Genomic DNA, 27,691 nt, shown 5'->3' with positions numbered 1-27,691 from the left:
GTGCCTGTGGAGGTGGCAGGACCAGCTGCATGCCCCATGTCCTGGGCTGCCCCCATGGGACCGAGGAACCTGCCACAGGCCGAACAAAATCCTTCAGCAGGTCAGATCCAGTAGGTAGGCTGTATATTGCCTACCCCTGGCTTAGAAGGTAGAATTCATGGCTTAACACAGTTTATTACCATGCAAAGAATATGAAGTACTACCAGCAATTTGTGCGCTAGGAGCTTGAAATCGCATGTGGCAAACAGTGTAGACATGGTAAACAGTGCGCATGATCTCTTAAGACAGGGCAACATTGAAAATCAAGTTAAGTTTGTGACTGAAAATACAATCCAGTTCATGGAGTTCTAACATGGTTTGAAAGTTGCCAGGCTATGATCCACCCAGTACACAACAACCTGATGGATTTGAAAAGCTGAGTTGAACACATGGCACTACAACCAGCAGAATGTAAAAACCAGCAGAATGTAAAAACCAGCAGAAACAAGAACAGTTCCAGGCAATATTGCAAAGTTGACTCCGTACTACAAATACAATCAGTCACTATCACCGTGGTTTAAACAACTGGCTGCCTCCTTTTTTAGCACTGTTCACATTGTTTACCCCAGTCAGGTGCCTTTTCTGAATTTTGACCCTCAGCTACTGAAATCAATCCAATCCCTCTCATGAAATCACTCCCTGGAATCCTGTTGCTAAACGCAGTCATTTTGTACCAGTCGTACAGCTTCTACAGGGGGAACTTTCATTTCATTCACCTTTTATTTATGAAACCATATTGTTCCTTTCAGGAATTTATTTTTTTCACATCCTATAGAAGACTATTAATTTTTATAGCAGAACAGAAAAAGTATCCCCTTTGTTTCCAAGAGCTGGATTAAAAAAAAAAATCCTAGATACTATACCAGAAGCTATATAAAACATCACCATTGTAAAGGGAAGGAAGAAAGAGTTCTAAGAGAAGGAGAACTTCGGAGTTGTCATTTTGTGTAAGACTTGTACCTTTGGGACTCAAAACCACACACACATTCCCTCCTCCCCCACCAACAAGTAGGACTGGGATTTTAAAAGGGCTCCATTAAGGGTGAGGAGTTAATCTGCACAACTGTTTCTCTACTATCCTTTTTTCCAAGGCTAGTCAGCCTGGTGGTCAGATAGGTGACCTGGCATCTTGGACTTGCTTACACTTACAACCATGTAAACTAGGGTTTAGGATTTAGTCCTATACTTTTTTGTATGAGTTATGCCTGGTCAAATTCCTCAAATACTATTGGTAGTAGTTTTTAAAAACACCTGACTTTGTCAATATTTTTCAACATTAACTAATTCCATCAAAATCTTGTTTCAACTCTGATGAAGTCATACATTTTTTAATCCCTTCTCACAAGTTACATTTTTCAAACTTTGTATCATTTTTATGCTAAAAATTAATTCCCAAGAGACCATTAATTCTTTCTGACAAAAGGAGACCAGTAGGTAGGGAAAGATCTGAGGGGGGCAAACACACCCCCTTTTTTGGACCATGCCATGGAGTAGCAGCTGGCGGCTTTTTTTTAAGTCCCCAAAGCAAGTAAATCTCATCCACTTTCTTTCTCTAAACACCAAGACAGAGGCAGGAGAGGGGAAAAACAGGAGAGGGAAGGGACATGCTGCTGAGGATGCAGGGGAGGAGAAGGAATGCCAAGAGCTGGGGGGCAGCAAGGGAATTCTTACCCAATTGGGGGACTTTGAAGAACAAAACAAAAAACAAGATCTGCTCTGCCCATCCTATGGGACCGAGGGGGGAGGCTGGGGAACATCCACCCCTACAGTAATGGTCACTACTTCTGCACCTCCCTTCATAAAATCCTGGATCTTCCCATGCAGTATTATAGTGATATAATGCATCCCAGCTTCAACACTTTTCTTTTTTTATGCTAAAATATTACAGCCTAAACCACACAAAGCTGGCTTCTCTGGCAATAGAAAATGAAACTACAGAAATGGGTGTGTTGCTAATCCTCGTAGCCCACTAAACCTCTGATAACTAGGGACCTACTGAATTCAAGTCCCCTGATTTTGACGGCAGAACGCAGGGCCTGGCACAGGGCCCCCTACGCATCTTCTTGGCTGCTTGTCATATGCACCCCTTGTCACTAGGAAAATAAAAACTAGAGTTAGAGTTACTGCGGTGTGAAGAGCTAAGAGCAGAGTTCCCATATGAATAAACAGGCATACTTAAAGTCAGCTTAAGCAGTACCTTTAATATTCAAGTCAACCAGATTTGGCATATAGCTAATGCTAGGTGCACAAATTAAATGGCTGCCTGCCTGCTTAATGGGGTACCTTAACTGGTACAGTATTTATATGTTTTGTGTCTGTTTGGACTACAGTCTCTTTAACGCAGAGATTCTTTTATTTTTGTTTTTTGTACAATGGGATCACAGTACAACATAAATTATTGTGCCCCCAACTGTAAATACAAGTCACTTCAAAACTTATAGCCAGAGGTTTAAACTAATTAATCAGTTTTAAGTTAAACCAGGGCAACTTGCTCAAGTAGACAAGGACTGAGAGAGAAGAGAGAAACAGAAAGAAAAAACAAAACAAAACAAAACTCAAACCACCTACTCTAATTCTTACGTAGTTACAAACTATAGGATGTTTGGGTGCTGTGTATCAGGAAACAAGTTACAATAGACAAACAGATATTTTATTTAGTCTATTAGTATCATCTTTACTAATACCCATCTAAAAACCTACTAACTGTTGTCAACTTCCATAGAACATTCCCTCCCCCTCCCTTCTCCCCCCAAGTACAATACTGTTTGTGAAATTAAAAGAATATGTAGTACAGTAACTTCAAAGTAATTCTCTAATAATTAACTACTGATGGTAACTTATTTAAATCATCAAAATTCATTTAGGACACAGTCTCAAGAGTAATTCTCCAGGAATTCCATTTTAAGTCAACCTTTGTTAGTGTGTCATCACTTAACACTGTAACCCACGTACTGCAATAGTTTTCTAATGTAGAACCACTGAGTAAAACAGATCTCAAACAAGGACAATTTATATTTATTTTGGACAATCAAAAAGATTAATAAACCTGATATGTAAATTAGGATTGTAGAAATTCTTATTTCTGTTTAGGATTATCCCCCCAAAAATGTTGTTTTAAATAAACACATGCTTTTTTTAAAGGACATTTGTCTGTCTTTGTAGAGAAGCTGTGACAGCAATCTGGTCTTTTTCTGAGTTTGTGGTGACAGACACAACTACTACTGTCTGGAACTACTACCTACAATATATGCTAGAAATTCTGTATTGTTGTGCAGAGAACCAGGATGAGGTCCTCCAAAGGTTCTGCAATGGATTAGAACAGGGGCAGGCAATTATTTCAGGCAGAGGGCCACTTAATAAGTTTGGCGAGCTACCAAGGGCCGCATAGGTAGCCCTGCCCCCTGACAGTTGCCCTGCTCCCTGGTCACCTCATTGGGACCAGAAGTCCTGCCCCCTAACCCAGGGTCAGGGGGGCGTATGGGGGGATGTGGCTGTGTAGGGGGTATAAGGTATATTGGCGTGTATGTATATGTTGATGGGGGTTGTGGAGGCAGGGTGTGGGTGTGGGGTGTAGGAACCCCCCCTGCACACTCCCCCCATGGCATGCAGCACTCACTGCCTGGCAGGAGCAGCAGGCATGGAGGTCAGGGCCCTAGTGCCCGGTGCAGGCGCAACTCCAGCCAGTGCTGTGCTGGGGGAGGGAGCAGAGTCTGTCCTATCACCAAGGCTGGGCACCACATGCCTGCAGCTCCTGCACTCCCACTGGGGAGGCCCTGTACCAGACTTCGTGGGGAAGCAGGGGGTGGAGCACCCTCCTCTCCCAGCAGAGTGCAGGAACCTGAGCAGCACAGACTGGGGGGGAAGCAACAGGCTTCAGTGCAAGGCTTCCCTTAGTGCGAGTGTGGGAGCTGCAGGCATGCAGCCCTGGCGATAGGGCAAGCTCCACTCCCTCCCCAAACATAGTGCTTGGCCAGAACCATACCTCCATTGGGCACAAGTGTCCTGACCACCCCACCTGCTGCTGCTGCCAGGCAGTGGGGGCTACACATCAGGAGGAGAATCCATGGGGGTTCCCTATACCCCGCACCCTCACTGTGCCCAGCTGAGCTCCATACTCCCACTGTCCTTCTGGACACAGGCTCCACGCTGAGCATCCTCTTGCACCTAGTTGCAACTCCACACCCTTCCCGCTCCAGCCCCGCTGCTTCCCTACCTGCTGCTCCAAGTGAGCAAGTTCTGGCTGCAACAGGAGCCCCACCTGGAAGCTGCTAGCTGAGCAGATCCTTTCCACCCACAAGGGTGGGAGCAAGGTCCACTTGTGTACACTGGGGAGTTGTACACATGGGTGTCTCACTCCCACCCTTGTGGGTGGAAGGGCTGGGCGGGCTGGATACAAGAGCCCGGTGGGCCAGATCCGGCCTGTGGGCCTTATTTTGTCCATTCCCGGTCTAGAAGGTACCAACACATACATCCAGAATCACTTTCCTTTTTCCTTTTTTTTTTTTTTTTTTAAATGTAAACTGTTATAAAGCATTTGCCAAAATTGTAACAAGAGGAATAAATTTAAAACTGATCTCATTTAAAACAGAAACTAAAGTTACATAAATGCATATACAGAATCTGAAAATTAATTTCAATAAAACACATAATAGTTTGTTTTTTAAAAAGTTAACAGTAAGAATGTTTAACTGAGATTTTCTTATTCAAGGGTAATCAGAAAAAGAGGATTCCATATGAATGGACCATTGTAAAGTAAGCAAGACATTTCCATCTTCATTACATTCTTTGGCATCAATTATTTCACTGTATGAAAATAATTATACTTTACAAGCTGTAAATCAATTGAAAAGCCTAATCATAAGCATTAATTAGCACACTTACATTCTATACCAACAACTATCACAATATTTTTATTCGTTATAAAACACAAAAATAAGTTTCAGCATTACTTTCAAGCTTAAAGATTTCTACCCATCAGTTACTGCAACTGACAAAGTTGAAAGACACAACATTGTCCAACAGTTGAAGGACTGAATTCAAAAAAACTTACATCTCTTTTCCATGTCTGGCCACTGGCTTGTTGAGAATTCTTGACAAATCACTTACATCTACCAAATGGAGGCAGCTTAACAGTTCTCATACTAGCCAACCTCTCCTATAAGAAGGTAAAGCTGAGGAAGTCTGAGATTGTTTTTAAAGATGTCTCTCAAATTAGTTGAAAAAGAAAGTGAATTTTCCTCCACTGGGAAAAAATGTTAGATTTCATAGACACTCAAGCTGGAAGGGACCCCAAAGGATCATTGAGTCCATCCCCCTGCCCCAGGGGCAGGAAGTCAGCATAGGTCTTAGGATCCCAGCAAGATAAACATCCAAATACATCTTGAAGGAGTTCAAAGTGGGTGCTTGAACCACCTCCAGCAGCAATCTATTCCAAACCTTGGGGGGCTCGGACAGTAATGAAATTCTTCCTTATGTCCAGTCCGAATCGGTCACAGTGGAGTTTGTGACCGTTCGATCTTGTTATCCCTTGGGGCACTCTGGTGAACAGACATTCCCCCAGATCCTGATAAGCTTATAGGTGGCCACCAGATCACCCGAGCCTGCACTTTTCCAGGCTGAGGAGTCCCATGGTTCTCAGCCTCTCACCATAAGGTCTGTTCTCCTGACCTCTGATTATGCCTGTGGCTCTTCTCTGGACTCTCAAGCTTCTCCACATCCTTTTTGAATTGTGGAGCCCAAAACTGGACACAATACTCCACCTGTGGCCTCACCAAGGCTAAGTACAATGGGAGAATGACATCCCAGGATTTGCTAGAGAAGCATCTATGGATGCAAGCCAGTGTTTTGCTCGCTTTACTAGCCGCAGCATCACATTGAAGGCTCATGTTCATCTTGTGGTCAATCATGACTCCCAAGTCCCTTTCATCTGTAGCGCTAACCAGCATAGCACTGCTGAGCCTATAAGGATGCTACAGGTTTTTCCTCCCAAGGTGAAGAACCTTGTATTTTTCAACGTTAAACACCATCAGGTTCTCGTCTGCCCATTTCACGAGCCTGTCAAGATCTGCCTGGATCACCCTCCTGTCCTCAGGTGTGGATGCTATACTCCAGAGTTTGGTGTTGTTGGCGAACTTGGCCAGCCCGTTTCTGACAGCAATGTCTACATCATTGATGAAGATGTTAAACAGTATAGGCCTTAGCACAGAGCCTTGAGGGACCTCACTGGTCACAGCACACCAAGATGATTGACTTCCATCAACCACCACTCCCTGGGTCCTACCGCAGAGCCAATTCCCCAGCTAGCAGATCACGGTAGGGTCGAGGCCGCAGTTAGCCAGTTTTACCAAGAGGTGATCGTGGGATACCAGATCGAAGGCTTTTTTTTTTTTTTTTTTTTTTTTTTTAAGAGTCAAGATATACAACATCAATCTCTTCCCCCTTTTCTAGGTGATAAGTCACTGGGTCATAAAAGGAAATGAGATTGCTCAAGCAAGACCTACCCGCAACTAACCTGTGCTGGGTATTCCTCAGGATATTGCCATCAGCTAGTCTGTTAAGGATGGCCTCCCTGATAATCTTTTCCAAGACCTTCCCCAGGATAGAGGTCAGGCTGATGGGCCTGTAGTTTGACAGATCTACTTTCCTCCCTTTCTTGAAGACAGGTACCACATTGGCCTTCTTCCAATCTTCGGGCACTTCACCAGAGCACCAGGAGTTCTCCAAGATCCATCCCAGAGGCTGAGCTATGATGCTCGCCAACTCCTTGAGTACCCTTGGCTGTAAACCATCAGGGCCAGCTGACTTGAAGGTATCCAGCCTGTCCAGGTGTTCCTTCACAAGGTCAGCTTTGATGGAGGGTAAGGAATCTCCGTCACCTGGGCCTCCCTGATCCACAGTGGGCAGGGCTGTCCCACGGGACTGGTGAAAAACCTGACACAAAGTACCCATTTAGCAAGTTTGCTTTTTACTGGACATCAGTTGTCAGTTGTCCCATCTGGTTTAGCAGGGGTCCAACGTTGCCCTTGCTTTTCCTCTGGCTCCCCACATATCTGAAAAAGGACTTTTATTGTCCTTGATATTTGTAGCTAGCCAGAGTTCAGTTGCAGCCTTGGCTTTCCTGGGTTGCTCTCTGCAGGTCCAGACCAGATCAAAGTATTCCTCCTTGGTGGTGGTTCCAGTCCTCCATCCTTTGTAGGTCTTCCTTTTAATACTCAGGAGGTCTGCTAGTTCCTTGGAGAGCCAAAGGGGCTGTTGTGCCCTTTTGCTGCCTTTTCTCCAAGACGGGATACATTTTGCTTGTGCATCCAGGATTGCTCCCTTGAGGAGCAACCACTTGCCTTGAACTGCCCCCCTCCCCTTTGGGTTGTGGCCCTCAGTGACAAGCCTCCTTAGCTTACCGAAGTCAGCTTTCCTGAAGTCAAGGACTTCTGTATTACTGACTGACCTGCCAGCTTTACGGCAGACGGTGAAGGTGATCAGTTCGTGGTCACTGTCACCCAGCTTCCCTTTGATCGACACGTCACTGATTAGGTCATCCCCAGTTGCCAGTACCAGGTCGAGCAGCACTTTACCTCTCATTGGCCCACAGATTTCCTGCATCAGATAGAGGTCATCCATGCACAAGAGAAAGCTTTGCAACCGCTTGGATGAAGCAGTTAATCTTCCATTTACTTTTCTCAATTTTAAAGTACCAGCCTGCAGGATTTTGCTGTTAGGTAGGACATACTTTAAAAATATTTTTTAATCTTCTCTCTTATACTTCCTCATTGGTGGTTGTTTAGACCATGAGTGCTCAACCCCAAGCCAGTGGGCCAAACCTAGCACATGAAGTCATATCATGCCCACAGGGATCCCCATGAGTCCAGAAATTTGGCAGCAGGGGAATGGTGGCAATTAACTGTTCTCCTACCACCGAATTTCTAAACCCCAGGCCAAATCCCCACAGGCAGAGACTGAGCCTGTGAGCCTAGATCAGGTCCTAGGCCAAATCTGGCCCAGGGACAGACTTGACACTGGCTGTCTAGCCCATGAGATGAAAAAAAAAAAAAGGTTGGCCACCACTGGTTTAGACAGGTAAAGGCTTATTTAACTTTTTATTTATTCTTCTGCATAAGACAACTCTACCTCCATCATCCTTCCATATCTGCTCTTGAAACTGCTTTTCTATGAACTGCCTCCAGTTTATGTTTTGCTGCAATCCAGATGAAGCCACACAGTAACTATACAGTTAGCTCCCCACTGCCTCCCTACTTTTTGTAGCTCTATAAGCACTGGCTTTAACCTGGATCTAAGGAGCCATTATTAATCAAATTAGTCTAATACAAGGTCAATCCTGAGTCCACTGAAACCAGTGCAAGTTTTGTCATAGACTTCCTGGTGCTCAGCCATTCTTTAGTTACTTAGCAAGTCCCCTCTCTTCCGCCAAGATCAGATTACTGAATTTCTCTAACTGTAGAGCTTCCTGTCTGTTATTCACAGGATGTAGCTTGTATCAACTGCTGAAGCTCACATGCAGCAGACTCTCTCAGTCCTCTCTGCTTTTTCACACTGACTTCCTTATACAAGTCATAGTATACAATTTCCAAACCTGTATATGAGATTCTCAGTAGTGGTAGTTTGGTATATTTTACTGAGCTTTACCTCAATGGATCTTTTGTCATACAAGCTCAACTGCTCCTAGCATCACATTATGGTTTGAATAGGCAGGTGCTTTTAAGACTATTTTTGATACAATGGAAGCTATAGCTTTCTGCAATTATCTTTCTGAGGTGGTCTAATTCAGACAACTGAGTCTGTCTTTGAATTTAAGTTACAATTAAGAAATCCAATGATCTTCTCCTTATGCTTGTTCCTAGAAGTTATTTCAAAGTATGACCTGAGACCTGGGAAGAATCATACATCTAATACTAGTGTTGTACTAATACACCATAACATTAAAAATAAAAAAATAAAAAAACTTAAGACTTGTAGCCTTGAATTAGACCAAGTCAAAGTTCCCACTAAAAATTCAAGTGAGAGCTTAGTACAAACAGGCTTGCTTTTGTTTGGATCCAAGAGCTACAGGTACAATTTATCACTAAAGGAAAAAAAAACAAACCATAGCAGTGCACCTGCTGCAGTCTACATACCACATTGCATAGATTACTCATGCACACACTTGCAAGATTTTATTCCTCTAGCTATTTAGCAAATCCCATATCAAAATGCAGCTGATATGTTATGCCCCTTCTACACATTACAGGTACTGAGCAGTTAACTGATTAATTGTGCAATTACTTTAAGACCAGGTATGCATGCAAAATGCATATTCACATGACAAAAAGCTCCAGCAGCTATAAAATTAGGCCTCAAAAATGTGTACTAACTTTATAACTGGTTGTTATCAAGCTTTAACTTGCTTTGATTTGTAGCAGGGTTTCCCTTGCAGCAGGGAAGACCCACCAGCTCCCAGCATGAAATGCGTGGGCTCAGGGTATCACAGCTACTGCAATCTCCCAGTCTCACATGTGTGTGAAACCCTCGGGCCTAGGGGATCATGGTTTCACACACCCCCAAGCAAACAAGATCACAGCTGCCAAGATCCCTCCATCAAAGCTGCACCCCTGAACTGTGGGGGCTCCCAGCCACAGGAGCTTGCTTCTTGCCAGGGCAGACGGAGCCCAGGATGGTTAATCCTGGACTTCCCCTGCACCAGCAATGAGGTGCAACGGGATCTAAAGCACAATTCCACAATCATACCTCCTCCCATACACGCATTAGCTCCTATTGTGCCTTTACCTGCATGTGCAGAGGGGGCCTTAGGGTCATAAAAATAACTCTGCTGAACAAGTTACAGCTATGATATTATATTAAGGTTCTTTTCATTTTTCTTGAAATTACATACAGGAAAAATGTAATGTGAAGATGTTTAACCCAATATCAGTATACAGAGACATGGAGCAGGAATCTCATGCAATTAAAAAAATATCATCAAGTTTCATGATAGGACATGCATTTAAAAAATAAAAAATCTTCCAAAACCCATCAAAATGCGCTGTTTTTAGTGCATGCAACAATGCATACTAAACCTCTCTCCTGTTCAATGCATCTGTTTTAAGCTCAATCCAGCTTCAGTTGTAGGAAAAAAATGCAAAAAACAGTTTAGCATGGTTGCACGTGCCTTGTGAATGTCTTTTGGGCAGACAAACTAAACAGAATACTTTTGGACAATTAGGAAATAAGGCAAAGCCATTTAAGTTAGTGGAAAGGTTCCCACTGATTTAAAAGAGCTTTGAATCAAGCCCTTGTTAAGGCAGGGACTTATAAAAAGGAGGTTTTCTTATGTCACTAGTTGTATGGATTTCTCCATTCCATATGGGGCTTTCAGGCTGGGATTCTGACTGTTAACCCACAGTTCCAACAGACTAGGTCAAGGTATTGTACCAAGTTAGAGGCAAAAAGTGAAAAGGTCTACATTTACATGGTCTAGAATTCATACTGGTATGATCCATCATTTGGGGTGAATCTTCTAATTGCAGATGCCAGAGTGTACAGGTATAGTTAGGAAGCTATGCCAGGTGATATGGTAACACATGTTATTTGGGCACCAGATGAAAGATCCGATACTTGATCTGCATTTTTATCACAATCTCAGGGACTGATTATGTCTTCAAGGTACTTCCCCGTTTTAGGGTCAGTGTAAAAAAAGTGACATGACATTCCTCCCTGTGCAAAATTCATGGAAAATACAAGTTGCTTACAGCTCTCAACATGAAAACCTAGCTGTTTAATTCAAATTATTTGGCTCTAAAGGTCCCCACTAACCTCAGTTCTAGCATCTACCAAGATGATACAGAGAATGCAAGCAAAGAGCCACTCAGTTACAGGGTGGAGTGTGTATTCCCACTAACTGAAGTGGAATGGAGGTGCACACGTCAATACCCCCTCAGAAGGGGCTGGTCTGACACTGCTGTTCATTCTGACTCAAGCAGTACAGTGCATAATGAGCTATTCTCCCAAAGCATAAGGAAGAGAACAGGTTCCTATTGCGCTCTGTTCCCTTTAATTTTTTCCCCCATTTTGGCTTCTTGTTACACATTTGTGCAATGGTAAAACAAAAATAGATTCTGCCCTGCAATACGCAACACTGATAGCTTTACTAGAATCCACATTTGGAAACAGCTCTTGAGACTGCTTTGCTTCTCTCCATCTCCAAGACTTACTTAAAAAGCACAGAGTTTTTGATCAATACACGTCCGTTAATACATACCTCAGTTGGGGACCAGTGCAACAAACGCTCGAGTATGTGAAGCTCACCACTAAAATAAATGTTTATTACAAAAAGAAATAGCAAGTCAATAAAAATAAAATGTAATAATTCAAGCCATTTTTCTGAAAACCTTATTTTCTACAGGCAAGAATAGTTCTTGTGTGGCTTTGAGCTCCAAGGAAAGACTATATCAGCTGAAAAAATACTGGATTTTAAAGACTCATTATGTAGCAAAAAAAGAGATGGTTGGTTACATGAACAAACTTAAGATACACCTGCTCTTAGTTGATTATTCAAATCCCTGTGTGCACAAGTAATGTGTTCATCATTTACCTAAAACTCAAAACAAATTCCAACAAAATCATCCCATTCAATAGGTTTTTTTTAGATTATACTTTTTTTCTGTGTATTCAGAGAGTTCTTACCTTCAAGCCTTCAGCCGGTAATCGATAGCCAAACCTGGCTGGCAGATCATCAAATGTCTGAGTTGCATTTTCAAAATTATACTAAACAAATTTGAAAAGTAGAATAAAATCAGATTTGCAATACAAATCAAACTGAACATAAAGAAACATCAAATAATTTAGGGCACAAGTATAGTACTAGTGATAGGGCCCTCCTAATACCCAATCTAATGAACTAGCCAAACTGCTCTTCCAGTACCAAAGTTTTTTCCAGGGGTTTACACCCACATACTCCCCCAACCCAATCTTACTGCATTTATCATTTCCCAAGTAATAAACTCCTAAGGCTCTCTTCACTCAGAACAATTTAACAAAAAAGTAAATTAATTCCATTCACAATGAAATCTCCCCTTCATTTCCTAGAATTCAAATACCTCTGTTAAACCACTTTTGTGGAAACTGAATTCAATTGAAAAGCAGCTACAAATGTTACATTTACCACAACTCATGGAGATGCTCCTGAAAGAGCAGTATTTTTTTCCACTTTAGAGGAGATGTTGCTATCAAAGTGTCGGCTTTGTAAGAAACCCTTAATCCCTTTATCAAGCTTCCATCCTTCCTCATCTCCCTGCAAACTATTCTATTTAAACAGTTAACAAATTATATTTTTCTAATCAAAACTAAGAGCCAACGTAGAACAACACTGCATAAAAGAACCTAAAATTACATAAGTCACATTTTTCTCTTCTCTGTTATTTTCCATTCCCACAAGCCAGAGGTAGTGAATGGAACATTCAAGTCTCTAATAAACAGGGTGAAAACAGTCTGGGCGGATTTTCTGCTGGGAAAATAAAAAATATCGACTACCTGTAAAAGTTGTTGATTATAACAAGACAGCCAAAAATGCAATTGATATGATACAGTTTGAAACGATTCATAATTGTCCATTTATTATACCATTCAATTGCCAAATTATCCTATTTACTAAATAAGACTGAAATATTGTCTAATAACAAGAATGGAAGATAGGAGCTGTCAAATTCTAATATAAGAGCTAACAGCAATGTACTTAATGCCCATCTCCAAGTCAGCAAAGAATTCCAAATGCCTTACAAGACACACAAACTTAACTCTCTATACAGATATTTTACTTAAAAATTTTCAAGTCTGTCCTGAAAAATACTTTCTGGTCCACCAAAATAGGGTTTCCCTTCTGCAGAGTTTTGTAACTCTACAGGAAACAGAGGAATAGAACAAAATCTGAATGGCAGGCTTTCACCTACCTGCTCAAACTCTGAAGCACTTAAATAATTATATTTTTTAGATAAAAATGTTAATAAGCACATACAATCGATGCATATTTTTTAATTCAAAAGCTGGTCTAGTTTCACCCCAACTACTTAGTCCAATAAAAGATATTGCCCTAAGAAATCTTTGCCTCTAGCATAATTTCTGGATCATCACAGCTATAACATCACTCTAACACTAACATAATATGCACAGAAGAATATTTTAAGGAGTTAATGAATGAGAATTGGCCTTTCCATTCTTCTGCTTCCTTGCCCTTTTACTGTGTTGAAAAATCTCTTTAATTATACTTTGTCCTCCTCAGGGTCCCTCATTCTGAGATAAGGTAGACAGTTTCCTATCCCCAAATCCACATCCTCCAGTCATCTGCTCCTTCACTATGTACCCCTTGAATTCCTGTTCTTATATTTCCCCCCACATTTACATACCCACTCTCCAAATTATTCAAGGAGTCAGTAGCACGTCCATTTATATTTACATAATACTCTTAAAATGTTTGACCCTGCTTCATATGCAGGTAAATGTACAGTAAAAGCTGTGTTTTATCCAGCACTTTACCATCCAGAATTCTCTATTAACCAGCATCTGTCACTAACACCATCTTGTTGTTCGGGACACAGCCGAGTAGTGTCGCTAGCGGCAGTCTCATCCACCATTGTGATTACACTGTGATCGCGTTGAGTTTGTGCCTGTAACTTCATTGCTGAATATCTCACCCATCCTGCAACTATGGCTACTAATACTCCATCAACAAGCAGAGGACAGAAGCAAAAGTATGTTGTTTTGACAATTACGCATTAATTGGACATAGTTAAGCAGCTGGAAAAAGGAGAAAACAGGAACAAGTTGATGCAGGAATTCAGTGTCAGTTCGTCTACGCTCTACGACATCAAGGCACAGCGGGCAGAGTTACTACAGTTTGTGACAAATTCTGAGACAAGTAAAGCAATTGAGCAACGCTGCACTCTGCACAAACCAAAACTGAAACAATTAGATGAGATATTGTATGAATGGTTTGCCTTAAAACGTTCGGAGGGAGCTCCAATTTCTGGCTCAATGCTGATCGAAAAAGCAAAAGACTTCTATCAATAAATGGGAATGACCGAGGCCTGTGTTTTTTCAGATGGATGGTCGTCTTGCCATGGTATCAGAAGGTTTGATGCATATGGAGAAAAAAAATCTGATCATGAGGCTGCTGAAAAATTGTTTGTTTGACAACTTCTACCCTGGCTGGTACAGGTGAAGCTGGTGCAGCTGGTTTTAAGCAAAGCAAGGACTGCCTGATTACTGACGTGTGCAAATGCACCAGGCACACACAAAATCAAGTCACTAGCGGTTGAAAAATTCAGGCAACCAAGAGCATTCAAGGGTGTCATTTATCTACCTGTTGAGTACAAGGCATAACCTAATGCATGGATGGACAAGGAAATATTTTTGCACTGGTTTTACTATGTCTTTGTACCAGCAGTGAAAGAGCATCTGAAGAAAATGAAGAAAAGCCAGAAGGCACAAAAGTTATTCTGATTTTAGATAACTATTGAGCTTACCCTCCTGAAGCAGAGTTAGTGTCTGGAAATATTTTTACCATCTTCCTGCCTGCAAGTGTCACCTCACTCATACAGCTTATGGATCAGGGAATTAAAAACCTGAAATTCATCTACAGAAGGGATTTTATGAGGAAGCTACTCGACTATGAAGGCAGTCTCCAAGAATTTCAGTCGCAGTATACCATGTGCCTGGTGTGCTGTGAAGAGTACAGCTTTAAGGAAGGCTTGGAGAAAATTGTGGGCAGCAGTGATGTTTGCAGAGGGATCTTCTGATGAAGAAGTTTACAGGTTTCAATGAGAGACATAAAAAAGAATCGTTAAAAGAGATTCTTGATGTCCTTCAAAATGCTGACCTCACTAAACTCAAAGATACTGAGCTTGAAGAGTGGGTGAACAATTGATCAAGACCTTGATGTTGCACAAACCCTTACTGATGCTGAAATTACAGAAGAGGTTGTGCGTCCTGACAAATCTTCTACACCTGAATAAGACTCGAAAGAAGACTACCACAGTGAAGAAACTAAAGTGGCTCAGGCTACTGCTGCACAATTTCTGAAAACATTCTTGAAATTTGCTGAGCAGCAGTCTTCTTATTCTGCTCAGGAAGTGATGCAACTTCATGTTGTTCACAACAATTTCCTGAAAAAAAGGCAACTGACTTGCGGGCAGGCAGACATCCGCAGGTTGCTTCAAAGAGCTTCTGCAGCTTGTGTCAAGGATTCAAGCAGCTTGTCAAGAATCATCTATTGACATTGATGATCCTCAAGGAGAGGCACACTCCAAAGCAGAGCCATGTTCTGAGGCAACCTCTGATCCCAAGGTGCCTTCAGAAGCAGCTGAGGGGCAGTAATAGTACAGTATACTATTTACTTTATTATTCTTTATATCGTAGTTAAAATATTTAAAGTTGTTATATCAGTTTAAAAGTTATAATAATGTTATATTAAAATGTTATATTAAAAGTTATTATATCACAGTTAAAATGAAGGCTTAGTTTCTTTCTTGAAAAAAATTCTCAGATAACCAGCATATTTGATTAATCAGCACCCCTCATTCCCCATGGATGCTGGTTAATAGAGCTTTTACTGTACATTGTACAGACATGACCCCCATGCTCTTAGACTGCAGCCATAGTAATAGAAGTAAAGGTTTCCCCCGCCAACACAGTTTTGAGTATCCAGGCTTAATATTCTATATACCATTTTGGCTACCACAGTATAGAGTTTCAAGTAACCACAGTTTTCCATGGCTGTGCATCAGCCCCGCTACCTGTCATTTTTCCCATAAGCCTTTTGTCTTGCTAACCATGGGAATTTTCAGGAACCTAACCCCAGCAGTTGGCAAGGGAAACCTGTAGAGCAAAATGCAAAATAGACCACCTTAAGGCATAGTCATATGTAGAATATAGTACGCTGGAAAATCAGTTTCTTTTAGGAACTGAAGGGGCTGAAAGGTAGATTTATAATGAAAACTAATTTAACTGTGGAGTGGTGGTAGCCATTCTATATCAAAGCTTTTCATATATCTAAATTATTTTTCCTTAATATATCTAGCTGCAAAGAGATGTTTCATAACGCAAACCCAGTAAAAGCATCCTATGTATCAAACTACAATTCAATATTTGGCAACTGGTACTCCCACAAACTTGCAGAGCCTGTAATTTTATAAATACTGATTTGAGTACTTGGGTTCAGTTAGTTTGAATAATAATTTTCTTGAATATTACTATGGGTAAGCAAATAATTTATTACAGCTATTAGATCCAATTATTCCAGTAGCTTGAACTCCCACCCAAATGCAGCTTCCCCCCTCTAGATATCTATAGCATCTAAAGAATGAGTTCTAGGTGGTACAAAAATCATCTTTCATCACTGACCCTCGACCCTAAATTAACATTACTCTCAAGCATGATGAAAGGTTTATCTTAGGAACTATTTAAAGATCTAATTGTACTATTTATATATGTGCAGGCATAGAAAAATCACAGCAACTTAAGAGAGGGCAGAGACTTATTACAGGGCAAATAATACACAGTAACTGTCCAAGTACCTGCAGTAACTTAATTCCATTTCATTCAGGGGTAAAATTTCCTGGTTTAGTGTTCAATTACACAGCACAGGAACCACAAATTCTTGCCCCTTTTAACTCAATGTAACATGCTTGGTTAGTCCATGCATTATAAGTATATTAACAATACCCAGGGTCACTACACTACGAAGGGTACAGAAAACAAATTATAAATTAAAAGAGAACACAGTTCTTCCTCACATCACCTGCTCTGTGATAGTATCTGGTAAATAACAGTAGGTGGACAGTTGCTGAAAAGTAAACCACAGTATCTTAGCCATCAATAAAAAGGAAGCCTCAGAGTAAGGCCCCAACCCTTTCAATGAATGGAGGCTAAGCCACCAATGGGGGACACAACTTACACAAATTTATTTGGCTGGTATATACAAGGATAAGCCACCAATGGAAGACACAATTTATACTAATTTCTTTGGCCCATATAAACCGACCTCCCAAGCAACATTAGCTACGCAAACAAAATAACTCTTGCTGTAAAAACTGAATCTAAGTGAACAGGTTTGTCAACAGATATGCCAATAAGGAGATATACAGTCGAGTCACATCTTACGCGTATTTAACTTACACGAATTCAGCTATACACGCTCGGCTGCTGGGGCTGGCCACTGGGTGCTGGCCAGGGCACAGAGCGTAGTGCGGCGCCATGTGGTACTGCCCGCACACGCCGGCATGGCTGGGGAGCGGCAGCTCGCTCATACTCAGCTGGCTATCCTGGCAGGACAATGCACCAGAGGACAAGAGGGGCGAGGAGTGTGGCGGGAAGGGCTGCATTTCAACTATACGCGATTTTCACCCTATGTGCTGACTTCAGCACGTAACCCCCGCATAAGATACGACTCCACTGTACTGACAAAATTTTAGGGGATAGATCCAGCCTTGGGAAAGGTAACAGCTTATTCTTCCACTCCCAGTTTATGTTCCAATCACACAAACATTAAAAATTATACTTGGCTTTATGCAGACAAGCAGTTCAGTTATCATCAGTAGGACTATTTGCATGCATAAGTAAAATGTATTTAAGTATGCTAGTTACCAATTTACTTGGCCAATTTAAAATAAATGAGCAGAAAGTTCTTCTTGAAAGCTTATTACACAATACTAGCAAATTGCCCATCAAGAATGATGGCTGGGACAGAGCGCTGCCACGACAGCAAGGATGGAGGGAACGGAGGTGGGGTCAAGGCCAGTGCCACACTGCCACCACCCTGTGCCATCTCTAGTCCACCCTGCTGTCATTCCCCCCTTCCCCCTGCATCCAACCCCACACAACCCCCCCTGCTCCATCCCCTCCGTCATGGTGGCGCTCCTTCCCTGCCGTCATTCTTGATGCACAATTCGCCCCATGTGCAGCACTAGCTAGAGCCACTCCCCCTGTGAAAGTATCACCCCCTCCATCTGCCTCACTGCTGTGAGCAAGCAGCTCTTCCCCCATCTGTTTCATTTAACACCGAGTTGTGACCTACGCTAGAGACATTCCCAAGGGAAGGGGAACCTGCTCCCACCGTCTCAGTTTCCCTACCACTGCAGGTCAGGTGACTAGTTACCTCAACTGGAAAGGTGACATCATTAGGAAGCACCAGGCAGCAGCCAGTGGGGCTGCTTCTGGTGGGAACTTTGTGATGAGGTCACAACAGGTGTATACAAGGGTCCCCATGAGGAAAGGGAAAGAGAGCCATATTGGGAAACATGGAGTAAGCACACAGCCTCTGGAGCTCTTCTAGGCTCTAGATGAACATATGAGTAACTTAACTGAAACTTAACTAGAAAGATCGCTTCTACATTGCAGTAAGCTTTTCAAACAGCTACTAAGCTGGCACTGTTTGCTCTGGGCTACTGTTTGATATTTCTCTCTAATCTGTACCCTTCCCCAAGCCTACCTTCTTTAACCAATAAAGCTTTACACTATAACTATATTAGGCATGCCCAATCCCACTGCCTGCTATATGCTTCCTAGGTTCAGCTAAGGGAGGCTACATTTTGTGCTTCAGGCTAAAGGAAGCACCCCAATTTCTTGCAGTGGGTCAAGCACCTTCAAGGGCTACCAGGCCTGTGCACCCCAGGGGCACAAGGCCCATATACAGACCAGAACCCCTGGGTGGTGCCAGCAATACCCCAGGCTTGTGGGTGTGAGGCACCCTGGGGAGGCACTTGGAGCTCAGTAGGTGGTCGGGCACACCCCCCAAAAGCATTACAGACAGACAGACTATGCCTATATATATATATATATATATATATATATAGGGAAGGGGGACACCTAACTTAAGGTGCATGCGTATAAAAACTAGGTTGAGATTTTCAAGGGCATCTTAAGTTAGGTGTCCCCCTTCCCTCAATTACAATGATGCTGTAGTGCAGGGGGCTGGACCCAATGATCTTCCACGGTCCCTTCTACTCTTACAATCTATGAATATCTACATGTTCCATTTAACTACTTTGAAAACCCTAGCCTTTTTTTAAAGTAGTATTCAAAACAGTATTCATTTACCTGGTAAAATGTGTGGATAATTTCAATGAAATTTACAAAGCTACTTTAATAAGTCTGCTGCATTAGATGATACACAATTAGGAAAACCTAAAAGAAGTTTCCATTATTTGTACAATTTTACCTACATGTAAAAATTATTATGGCACTTACCGCTAAAATATCTGCCTCCACAGGCAGAAGATTAAGGAAAGCAAACAACTGAACTGTCAAAATGGTGTAGATCTGAGTGGCAGACAGCATTAGCATTCCTATTGACAACAGCATTTTTTATTAAATACCTGCAACATAAACAAAAGAAACTGTCATGGCACCGAGTGAGTATTTTTGTCCTTAATGTAATATTTACTTGCCAGTAGGGGTCAGTTCAAACAAACTAACACCTCTTTGAATTAGCCCAAAGCAGTAATTGGATATCCTATAGCTCTTCATTAATAGACAAGAAAGGTTAATTTACATCACTACTTCACAATAAAAAATTGCAGTTTGCAAGAAGCTTCTTGTTTCCATCCAGTTTGATGTCTAGAACACTAGAATGGTTAAGTATTAAGCTGAAAGAGACACTGAAAATAACTTAGACAATATAAAACTGTGAAAACAGCTTGTTTTTTCCAAAAAGAAAATGACAGTATATATATTTTCGATTATTTGTAATAAACATCCTCCATTTTACACTTATCTCCTTTTACCACAAACAGACAACGAGAGAAATCTGCTGTAAGTTGACTTAATGTACAGCCAGTGTCTCACTACAGAAGACAATGTATTTCGTTTGGATTGACAGTTACGCAAACTAATACAGCAATCCCAAGAGATAACAAAATACTTACCAATTCTGTGGTCTTCAGTCAGTTTTGTGAATACCAAGTATGTCTCAAGAATGGGCCATAAGAGAATTTGGTCCAGTCTTTTCTATTGGTGATCCAAAGTTTCCTGTAAAATTTGTATATTTTTTAAATCTTTTAAAAGCAAAATGTTCTTATTTGGTAAATTTCAATACATTTCATGGTTTTATGCAATTCCAAGGAAATCATTCTACTTTGTTTATATATTTCCAGTTAAAATATTTTACAGGTACAGCAAAATAAATAATTTCTGAGCTGTCATATTTTGAAAGTAGTAACTTATTTGGGAAGAGATGAGATACTGAAAATATTTCTATAAAGATCTGTAAAGATTAACTTTGTCAGAAAACAGTCTCTCTCAGACTTCTACCAAGTCAGTTTTAGAGTCCAAGGCAATAAATGTTTGACATTCATTGCTGTGATAGTAAGAGCTTTACTAAGAGCAAGAGTTTTGCATGCTGATTCCATAGAAGGCCAGTGAAGCAGCACATAGCCTCCTGCTCTGTGAGTGTGACCAAGCCATGAACCTAGGTAGCAGAATGTTGTGATACAGTGGAATGTGGCAAACGCCAGGTGCGTTGGATCACGACTCATCCCCATTTTCCTAGCTTGAGATAACGTTGTTTACTTCAGACTATACAAGCTGTATATTCTTGGGTTGGGCGGAGGGGTTATACTGTTATAGGAATATAAAGATGACTTACGTTGGTCTAGTTAGATATTCCTGTATACGAAGTTAAATGTATTGATAGGAAGCACCCTTACAGTGATAAAATTGCTTTCATGTTAGGAGTACTTTCACTATATATAGGTATAGTTAAAACATGTGCACGCGCTCATGAATGCATGTCCATACGTCCTTTGATTTTTCTATGGTACTTATCACCACCACATGTAACCACTACAAAGATTTCAAACAATACTGGACAAATGTCAGCTAGTTACAAATTTCTGAATAAATGATCCAAGTGCCACAGCAAAAAACTAATCCCTGGGCTTTTTTAAGCAATTAAAAATAACTGAGTTAAAATGGCCAATTAAAACACCCATAGGTTAATAATTCCTGGCAGATACCAATTATCACGAGTTTTCAGTTCTATAGACCAATGTGGTGATTTATTTAAGCAGCACAGAACTAATTAGAAATTACATAGTTAAGTGATAAAATGCATGTAATGTTTGTGTTTCAACAAATGCACATATTGGCATCTATATCCTTACTATTAGCAACACACATTACTTCTTCCAGCTCTGAAATGTTTTCACATGTGCTGTAACTGTCATATTATTTTCACCAGGGTTTTCCTGTGACCTCTACAACCTAAACAACCACTTTGCACCAGTAGATATCAAAGTGCTTTACAAAAGGGGTCAATAACATTAGTCCATTTTCCAGATGGAGGAAGTAAGGAAGGCCCTGTGTAGTGTAGCGACATGCTTACTGTCATGCACTAATAAATTTGGGAACAGAACCTAGATCTACCAAATCCCAACCTCATTTTCCATCTAGTGACTGAAGCAAATGAATACATGAGGAAAAGTTGCTTCCTCTTCCCATCTTGAACACTCATTTGTTAAGTGACCTTGGTCTTTTCTTCCCTGACAGTAAAACGGCAGTAAACCTTTGTAAGGCACTGTAATATGTAAGCTTTTCATGTAAATGTTCTTTTACCTAAGTACAGCCTTTACATACACAAAGCATGTCTTTGTAACAAATGAGGAACATGAAGCCCTTGGTCAGGATTTTGAAAAAGTGACTACTGATTGCATGTTCCCAACTTCATCTACCATAAAACGGCTTGATTTTTAGAATGTACCAAGTACCTAACCTCTTTAACAGCATCTGCGGAAGCAAGCTTCAGCAAATGAAAACTTGAGCTGTGTATCTAGTTTGGTTAGTCTAAGATGCAAGTTAAGTCTACCTTGTCTTCTACTTGACCTCAGACTAACAAGTCTAAACTACACCTCTTTAACAACAGCAGGTCTCTCTAAAGTTTCTCTACCCAAACAACTAAAATCACTTATCCATTTTGAAAATCTTGGCTTCTAAATGTTACCACAATACAACAGCAATATAAATAGTCCAAAATTATGACCAAAGTTACCCCTAGGCAGCAAAAACTACCTTCAGATTTGGAGAAAAGTAACTGACTGGACCTATGAGCTATAAGAGGTCAGATTCTCAACTGTGTAAAATTAACATAAATCACTGATTTAACAGTGAAACAGGGGCTCAGGCAGGAGCCCTGTTACTGAAACAGTTTTGGGCAGGACTGATCTGACAATGCACCCCACCAGGTGAAGGGAATTATGCACCTGGAGAAGGGCATGGTGATTAGCCCACCACAGCCAATAAAAATCCGGCAGCAGGACAAACACACTTTGCTTTCAGGCATGGGAGGACAGCCAAGGGGCTACCGAGACACCACAAGAAAACAAGAAGCCTGCCCTGTGATCTAGGAGGATGCCAGGACCACCAGGCTCAGGACAGCATGACTGGTCAATTACAAGGCAGGCTAGGTACCTGGGAACCTCCGCACTTCTGGTGAGTGCAGGGAAGAACTGGGGCTCCATGGAGTGGCTCTGTAGGGAGTCCAGAGTGAAGGCAGTCTCCCTGGGACGATGTGTGGACAGGAGGAGCTAGCATAAGCCCCCAGCCCATTGGGACAACAACAACGATGAAAGTGGAGGTGCGGACGGCAGCCAGGGCCACTCCCAACATGAGGTGCATGCAAAAGACGCAGAGAATGCACCTCACTAACAAGGCAGTTAGTGATAGAGACAGTGATCACTACAATGCATCTGTAAGGCATCTGGCACCGAATTACCTTCCCTCACTAATGAAGTAATTAGCGAGGCAACTGTTATTGTGCAACACCCTGCTGTGAAATAAAGCAGCACTGTGAGAAGTTACCACCTGGGTGGCATTACTGATTCCTAGCTCAGAAAGACCACTGAAACCCTTCTTTTCCTTTCTAAGTCATGGCAGGAAAGTCCAAAGGGAGACGGAACTAGGATTGATCACCCACTCACAAACAGAACTACAACAATCAATGCAATTGGTGGATATAATCATTATTAAATAATTCTACTGAAAACGTTAAAGAAAGTATAAAACTCAGCTTCCTCCACTATAGCCATGTTGATTCTGCAGCATTAAAAATCCATAAAACCATAATTTAACCACTACAGTCAACAACTTCTGTCTATGAATACACAGGACAAGCAAGTCTGCTGAGTCACTCTTCAAAGAAGTGCTGCCCTTTAATACTGCTGAATCATTAACTAGATTATTCAAGGTGGATTTTTTTTTGCTTTGCTAGCCTATTTTTAATTCCTGCATAGAAATATTTAGAATACAAGCTTAAGCATTTGAAAGTCTCCCTGATGTGAATACTAATCCTTCTTTATTTGATAATTTCCATAAAGAAGGCAGGGTGGATTTGCTCCTTATAAACTAACTAAATCAGAGATGCATATAATTTTGTACACAGCATCTTACTTCATCAGATGCTATGACAGGACTATGAAGTTACAATGCTATCAGATGCTACAAAGTTGCAATGAAGCCAGAAAGAAGCAGCATTAACACAAGCACAGCTCCCAGGCCCTGTCAAAACTCCACCCATGCCAATGCCTTGGGAAGCCAGTAGCAGGGAGGAGGAAAAGGGTGGCAGCCACACCACCCCAGCACAGCTCCTTACTTCTCTGCCCCAGCACAGGCATAGGTACAGTCAGAGCCCTACAGCAGTGTGGGTTGCATCCAGCTTGCATGACTACTTGTTGCCCCCATTTATGATCTTTTTTACCGAGAGACTGTACCTCTCAATCTCCATAATGACATTAAATAATATTAGATATGAAATAAACTTAAGGCCAGGGCTGTCGGGGGGGGGGGGGGGGGTTTGAATGGGGGTGACTGCCCCAGGTCCTGCGCTTTGGGAGGTCCCACAGAGCTGGGAGGAGTAGCATGGCAACTCTGCGCTGCCACCAGCTTCATGTCCAGTTGCTTGGCACCCCCTGCAAATCCACTGCCAGCTTCCTCACATATGGGGGCAGGGCCCCACACAGGCTGATTTGCTCCAGGCCCTGCACCCTGCTCAGGTTGTCTCTGCTTAAAGCCATCGCATGGTTTATATAACTGGTTCTAATTATGGAATAGCTGCATTAAACAAATATATTTTTTAAACTGATCAAATACACTTGCCAAATATCACTAGGGGTCATGCTGTATCTGGCACTCCTTTTCCCATTACGTTTCTTCTCACCGTTTAGGCTGCAAACTCTTAAGCAGACACTCTCTCTTATTAAGCGGGTCCCCAACCAATTTGGGACCTGAAGCTGCCTATTTCACTATTTGTATGAAAGATTTCATTTAAAAATTAGTAAATTTAAGTTAAGACGTCAAGCAGACAAATGTTAAGAAGCACTAAAATTTACAGTTCCCTACACAACTTTAAATTCTGGTCGCCTTTATTTAACCAGTCTACTTAATAAGATAGGGTCATGCGGAAAACACTGGGAGGCCAAATGGAAATTGCACAGGGTACCATAAATCTAACATTTTCTAACTTTGGAGTGCTTCCATTTCAACACACAAAATTACATTTTAAAGAAATCACCCTTAAAATAATAATAATAATAATACAAAATACTCCATTGTGTGCAATTGCAAACTACCCCATTAGCTGCCATTAGCAAGCTTTGAATCTTCAGTCTTCATTACTATAGCACCAACAGCTACCCCACCTAGGGTACAGGGCTAACTAATTTAACATACAATTGCAAAAGGTTGCTGTACCAGTCACAGTGGGTTGAGGCACAGCCCAGAGACCAACACTGGTCAGAAGGATCCTGGCTTGTCTGTCTCTCTTTAACAGACTAGATCAGGGGTAGTAAACGTTTTTTGGCCGGAGTGCTGAAAAACACCATAATGTCTACCTCGGAAGATGCCAGAGTGACGGCATAGCACAAAAACTAAACAAGGGCAAGGGGTACATGGCAGGATGCCCTGCTTGTGCCCCTTGCCCCACACCCAAAGCCTCTGCCCCCCAGCCCTACTGCCCCTTGCCCTCCACCCAAAGCCCCTCCCCCCCAGGCCTATTGCCCCTGCCCCCCAGCCCCTGCTCTGTGGCTGCCAGCAGCTACCCCAGTTCTGGGTAGCTGCTGGAGCCCAGGCTGCTCCCAGCAGGGCTTGCAGCATCCCAGCTAACTGCTGGGCTCCCGGCTGGCAGCAGCTCCCCAGAGCCGGGGCAGGTTGCAGCCAGGAGACTCCAAACAGCTGTGCAGGGCTCCTGCATCAGCTCTGCACCAGTGTGTGCAGGCATGCCTCGGAGAGGGCACTGGGAGTGGGGCCTGAGGCAACACAGCCCCAGTCTCTCCCCCACTCCCAACACGGAGGTGATGAGCCCGGGCTGGCTACAAGCAGCTGCGCCCACTGCTTGCTGCAGCTGCCCAGAGCCTGGGCTGGCTACAAGCAGCTGCGCCCGCTGCTTGCTGCAGCTGCCCAGAATTGGCTACAAACAGCTGCGCCAGGCTCATCACCTCCATGCTGGGAGCAGGAAAGAGACCAGGGCTGCACTGTCTCAGGCCCTGACCCCACCGCCTACTCCAAGGTGTGCCTGAATGCACCAGTGCAGAGCTGATGCAGGAGCCCGGCACAGCTGTTTGGAGCCTTGCAGCTGCAGCCTGCCCCAGCAGCCCAGGCTCCGTCACTGGCAGCAGCTACCTGGAGCTGGGGCTGGCCGCGGCTTGCCAAGCAAAATGGCCTCACATACCACGCTTGGCATGCATGCCAGGGGTTGTAGACCCCTGGACTAGATCCTCTCATACCAAAAGCTGGGTGGGCAGCTAGCATTAAAAAAACCCTAATATTAAACTATGGTTTCTCCATTCCTTTTCTTATTTGGGAATTTTTTAAACAGAAGGTATGCAAGTAGTTGAAATGAAAACTCAGGTAAAGGTAATTAGAAAAGGACATAGAAAAGAAAAATACACGAAACACTACCAACAGCTGTGAAGAAAGAGGGGGCTTAAATACAAGTGGTAACTATGTCATATTCTGAAAGAGCCAGATAAAACAAGAAGTACCCATAACCAGTTCTGCATAAAAATAAATTTAGAAAGCCTTTCTTTCCAAATTGTCATGCACCTGAAGAAGAAAAATGTTACTTTTCCTGTTGAGTTATATTGCACCAATATAACCCAGTGCTCTTTCCTGCACAGAGGAGGGGTCAGACTCGATCTACTGAGGTCCCTTCCAACCCTAAAAATCTATGAAATCTCTCACTGGGATTTTTTTTTTTTTTTTTTTTTTTTACTAATCAGGGAACTTCTATATAAAATTATGTCATAGCTCCACATGAACATTTTTGTGTGTCCACTGAAAAGCAGCTATTAGTTAGTTCCCTGCCAATGTCTTTTTAAGAGGTTTTCAATCTACATGCTTGACGGGCCTTTTTACTTTTTCTTTTTTTTTTTAAACTTAGAAGACATGACTTAGTGATTTTGCTTCGCTTATTCCTCCTACTCCATCAAATTAAACAAAAACAAAAAACACTAATTTTAATATGTTATCTAAAGTTGTATGTTAGCATATTAGTCTGATTCTGCTCCCTGATGAGGTCAGGCACTGGTCACTCAAAATTATCAGTTTAAATACAGATTTAATTGTTTCACTAGATAACAAAAGATTCAGTTAAACAGAAGACTGATTTTCTCTTGAACTGAGTTTATAGCATTAGGGGTGCACCAGAGATTTTGAGGGCCGATACCGATAACTGATTTTTAAGGAAGCATATCAGCCAATACTGATCCAATTTCCAATGCACAGCCCTGCAGCCTGAAGGGTTGCATCCAGTTGGTAAGTCTGTTGTGGTGGGAGAAAGGAGGGAAAGGGCATTGTGGGGGGTATATCAATGACCCTGCAGTGGGGGAGGAGTGGGGCTGGGGCAGACACTGCCCAGCCAGGGCAGGGTGAGGCAGGGCACCAGATGGAGCAGTGGCTCACCTGGGGGAGGGGTGACTCCCACCACTGCACGCACCCAGGGAAACCACAGAGGAGGTGGGGGTGTCCCCAGATCTGCACAGAGCAGGCTGCAGCTGCGGGCTGGGGTCACACCGGGCCATGGTCGGGGCAGGTAGCAGAGACACTGGGAAGGGGACTACGGAGGGGGCTGCAGTTACCTCCAAATTCCCCACAGGCTCCCCTCCCAGCGCTGCCACTGCCTGCCCTAGCACAGGCCTGACTCAACCCCTTCCCCGCTGCCACACACGCCAGGAAGAGCCTGGCACAGCCCTGGCCCCAGCCTGAGGCAGCAGACACCCCAGCCCTGTACCCTCCCAAGGTACACGCAGTGGTGGGAGCCACCCCTGCTCTGCACACCCAAGCCACAGCTCCATCCCATGCCCCGCCCTGCCTGGGCAGCACCTGCCCCAGCCCCATACGCTCCATCACCGCAGGGGCCTTGGTCTATGCCACCCTCACACCCCTTCCACCACAACAGACTTACTAGCTGCACACAGCTCTCCAAGATGCCAGGCTGTGCTCCTTGCTGCTTACGTGCTGTGGTATAGCTGAGCGCATGCACAGGCATTTATCAGCCAAATCATCAGCCACATCAGTCAATTTCCTTTATATCAGTGCTGAACCAATATCAGACCGATGTATCATTGCACCTCTATATAGCATACGTGAGGAATTATTCCTTTATTCCAAAAGAAAGTTACCAGAT

At 42.6% G+C, this 27,691-nt stretch overlaps 1 protein-coding gene across 1 annotated transcript in view; it reads right to left on the bottom strand.

The window, feature by feature from the left end:
• Positions 1-27,691, bottom strand: part of RNF13 (ring finger protein 13) — a 150,594-nt gene that overhangs the window by 111,659 nt on the left and 11,244 nt on the right. Inside the window, exons 2-4 of the mRNA XM_090051568.1 lie at positions 19,944-20,046; positions 19,267-19,394; positions 11,713-11,793 (exon numbers count right to left, since the gene is read on the bottom strand). Coding sequence (XP_089907694.1) covers positions 11,713-11,793; positions 19,267-19,380 — 195 coding nt within the window. The 5' untranslated portion in view covers positions 19,381-19,394; positions 19,944-20,046. The remainder of the gene's footprint in view (positions 1-11,712; positions 11,794-19,266; positions 19,395-19,943; positions 20,047-27,691) is intronic.

This window comes from Crocodylus siamensis, chromosome 6, assembly GCF_052110815.1.
Source record: "Crocodylus siamensis isolate JL-2025a chromosome 6, ASM5211081v1, whole genome shotgun sequence".
In the NCBI taxonomy this organism is placed as follows: Eukaryota; Metazoa; Chordata; order Crocodylia; family Crocodylidae; genus Crocodylus; species Crocodylus siamensis.
This window is presented reverse-complemented; position numbering and strand designations above follow the sequence as displayed.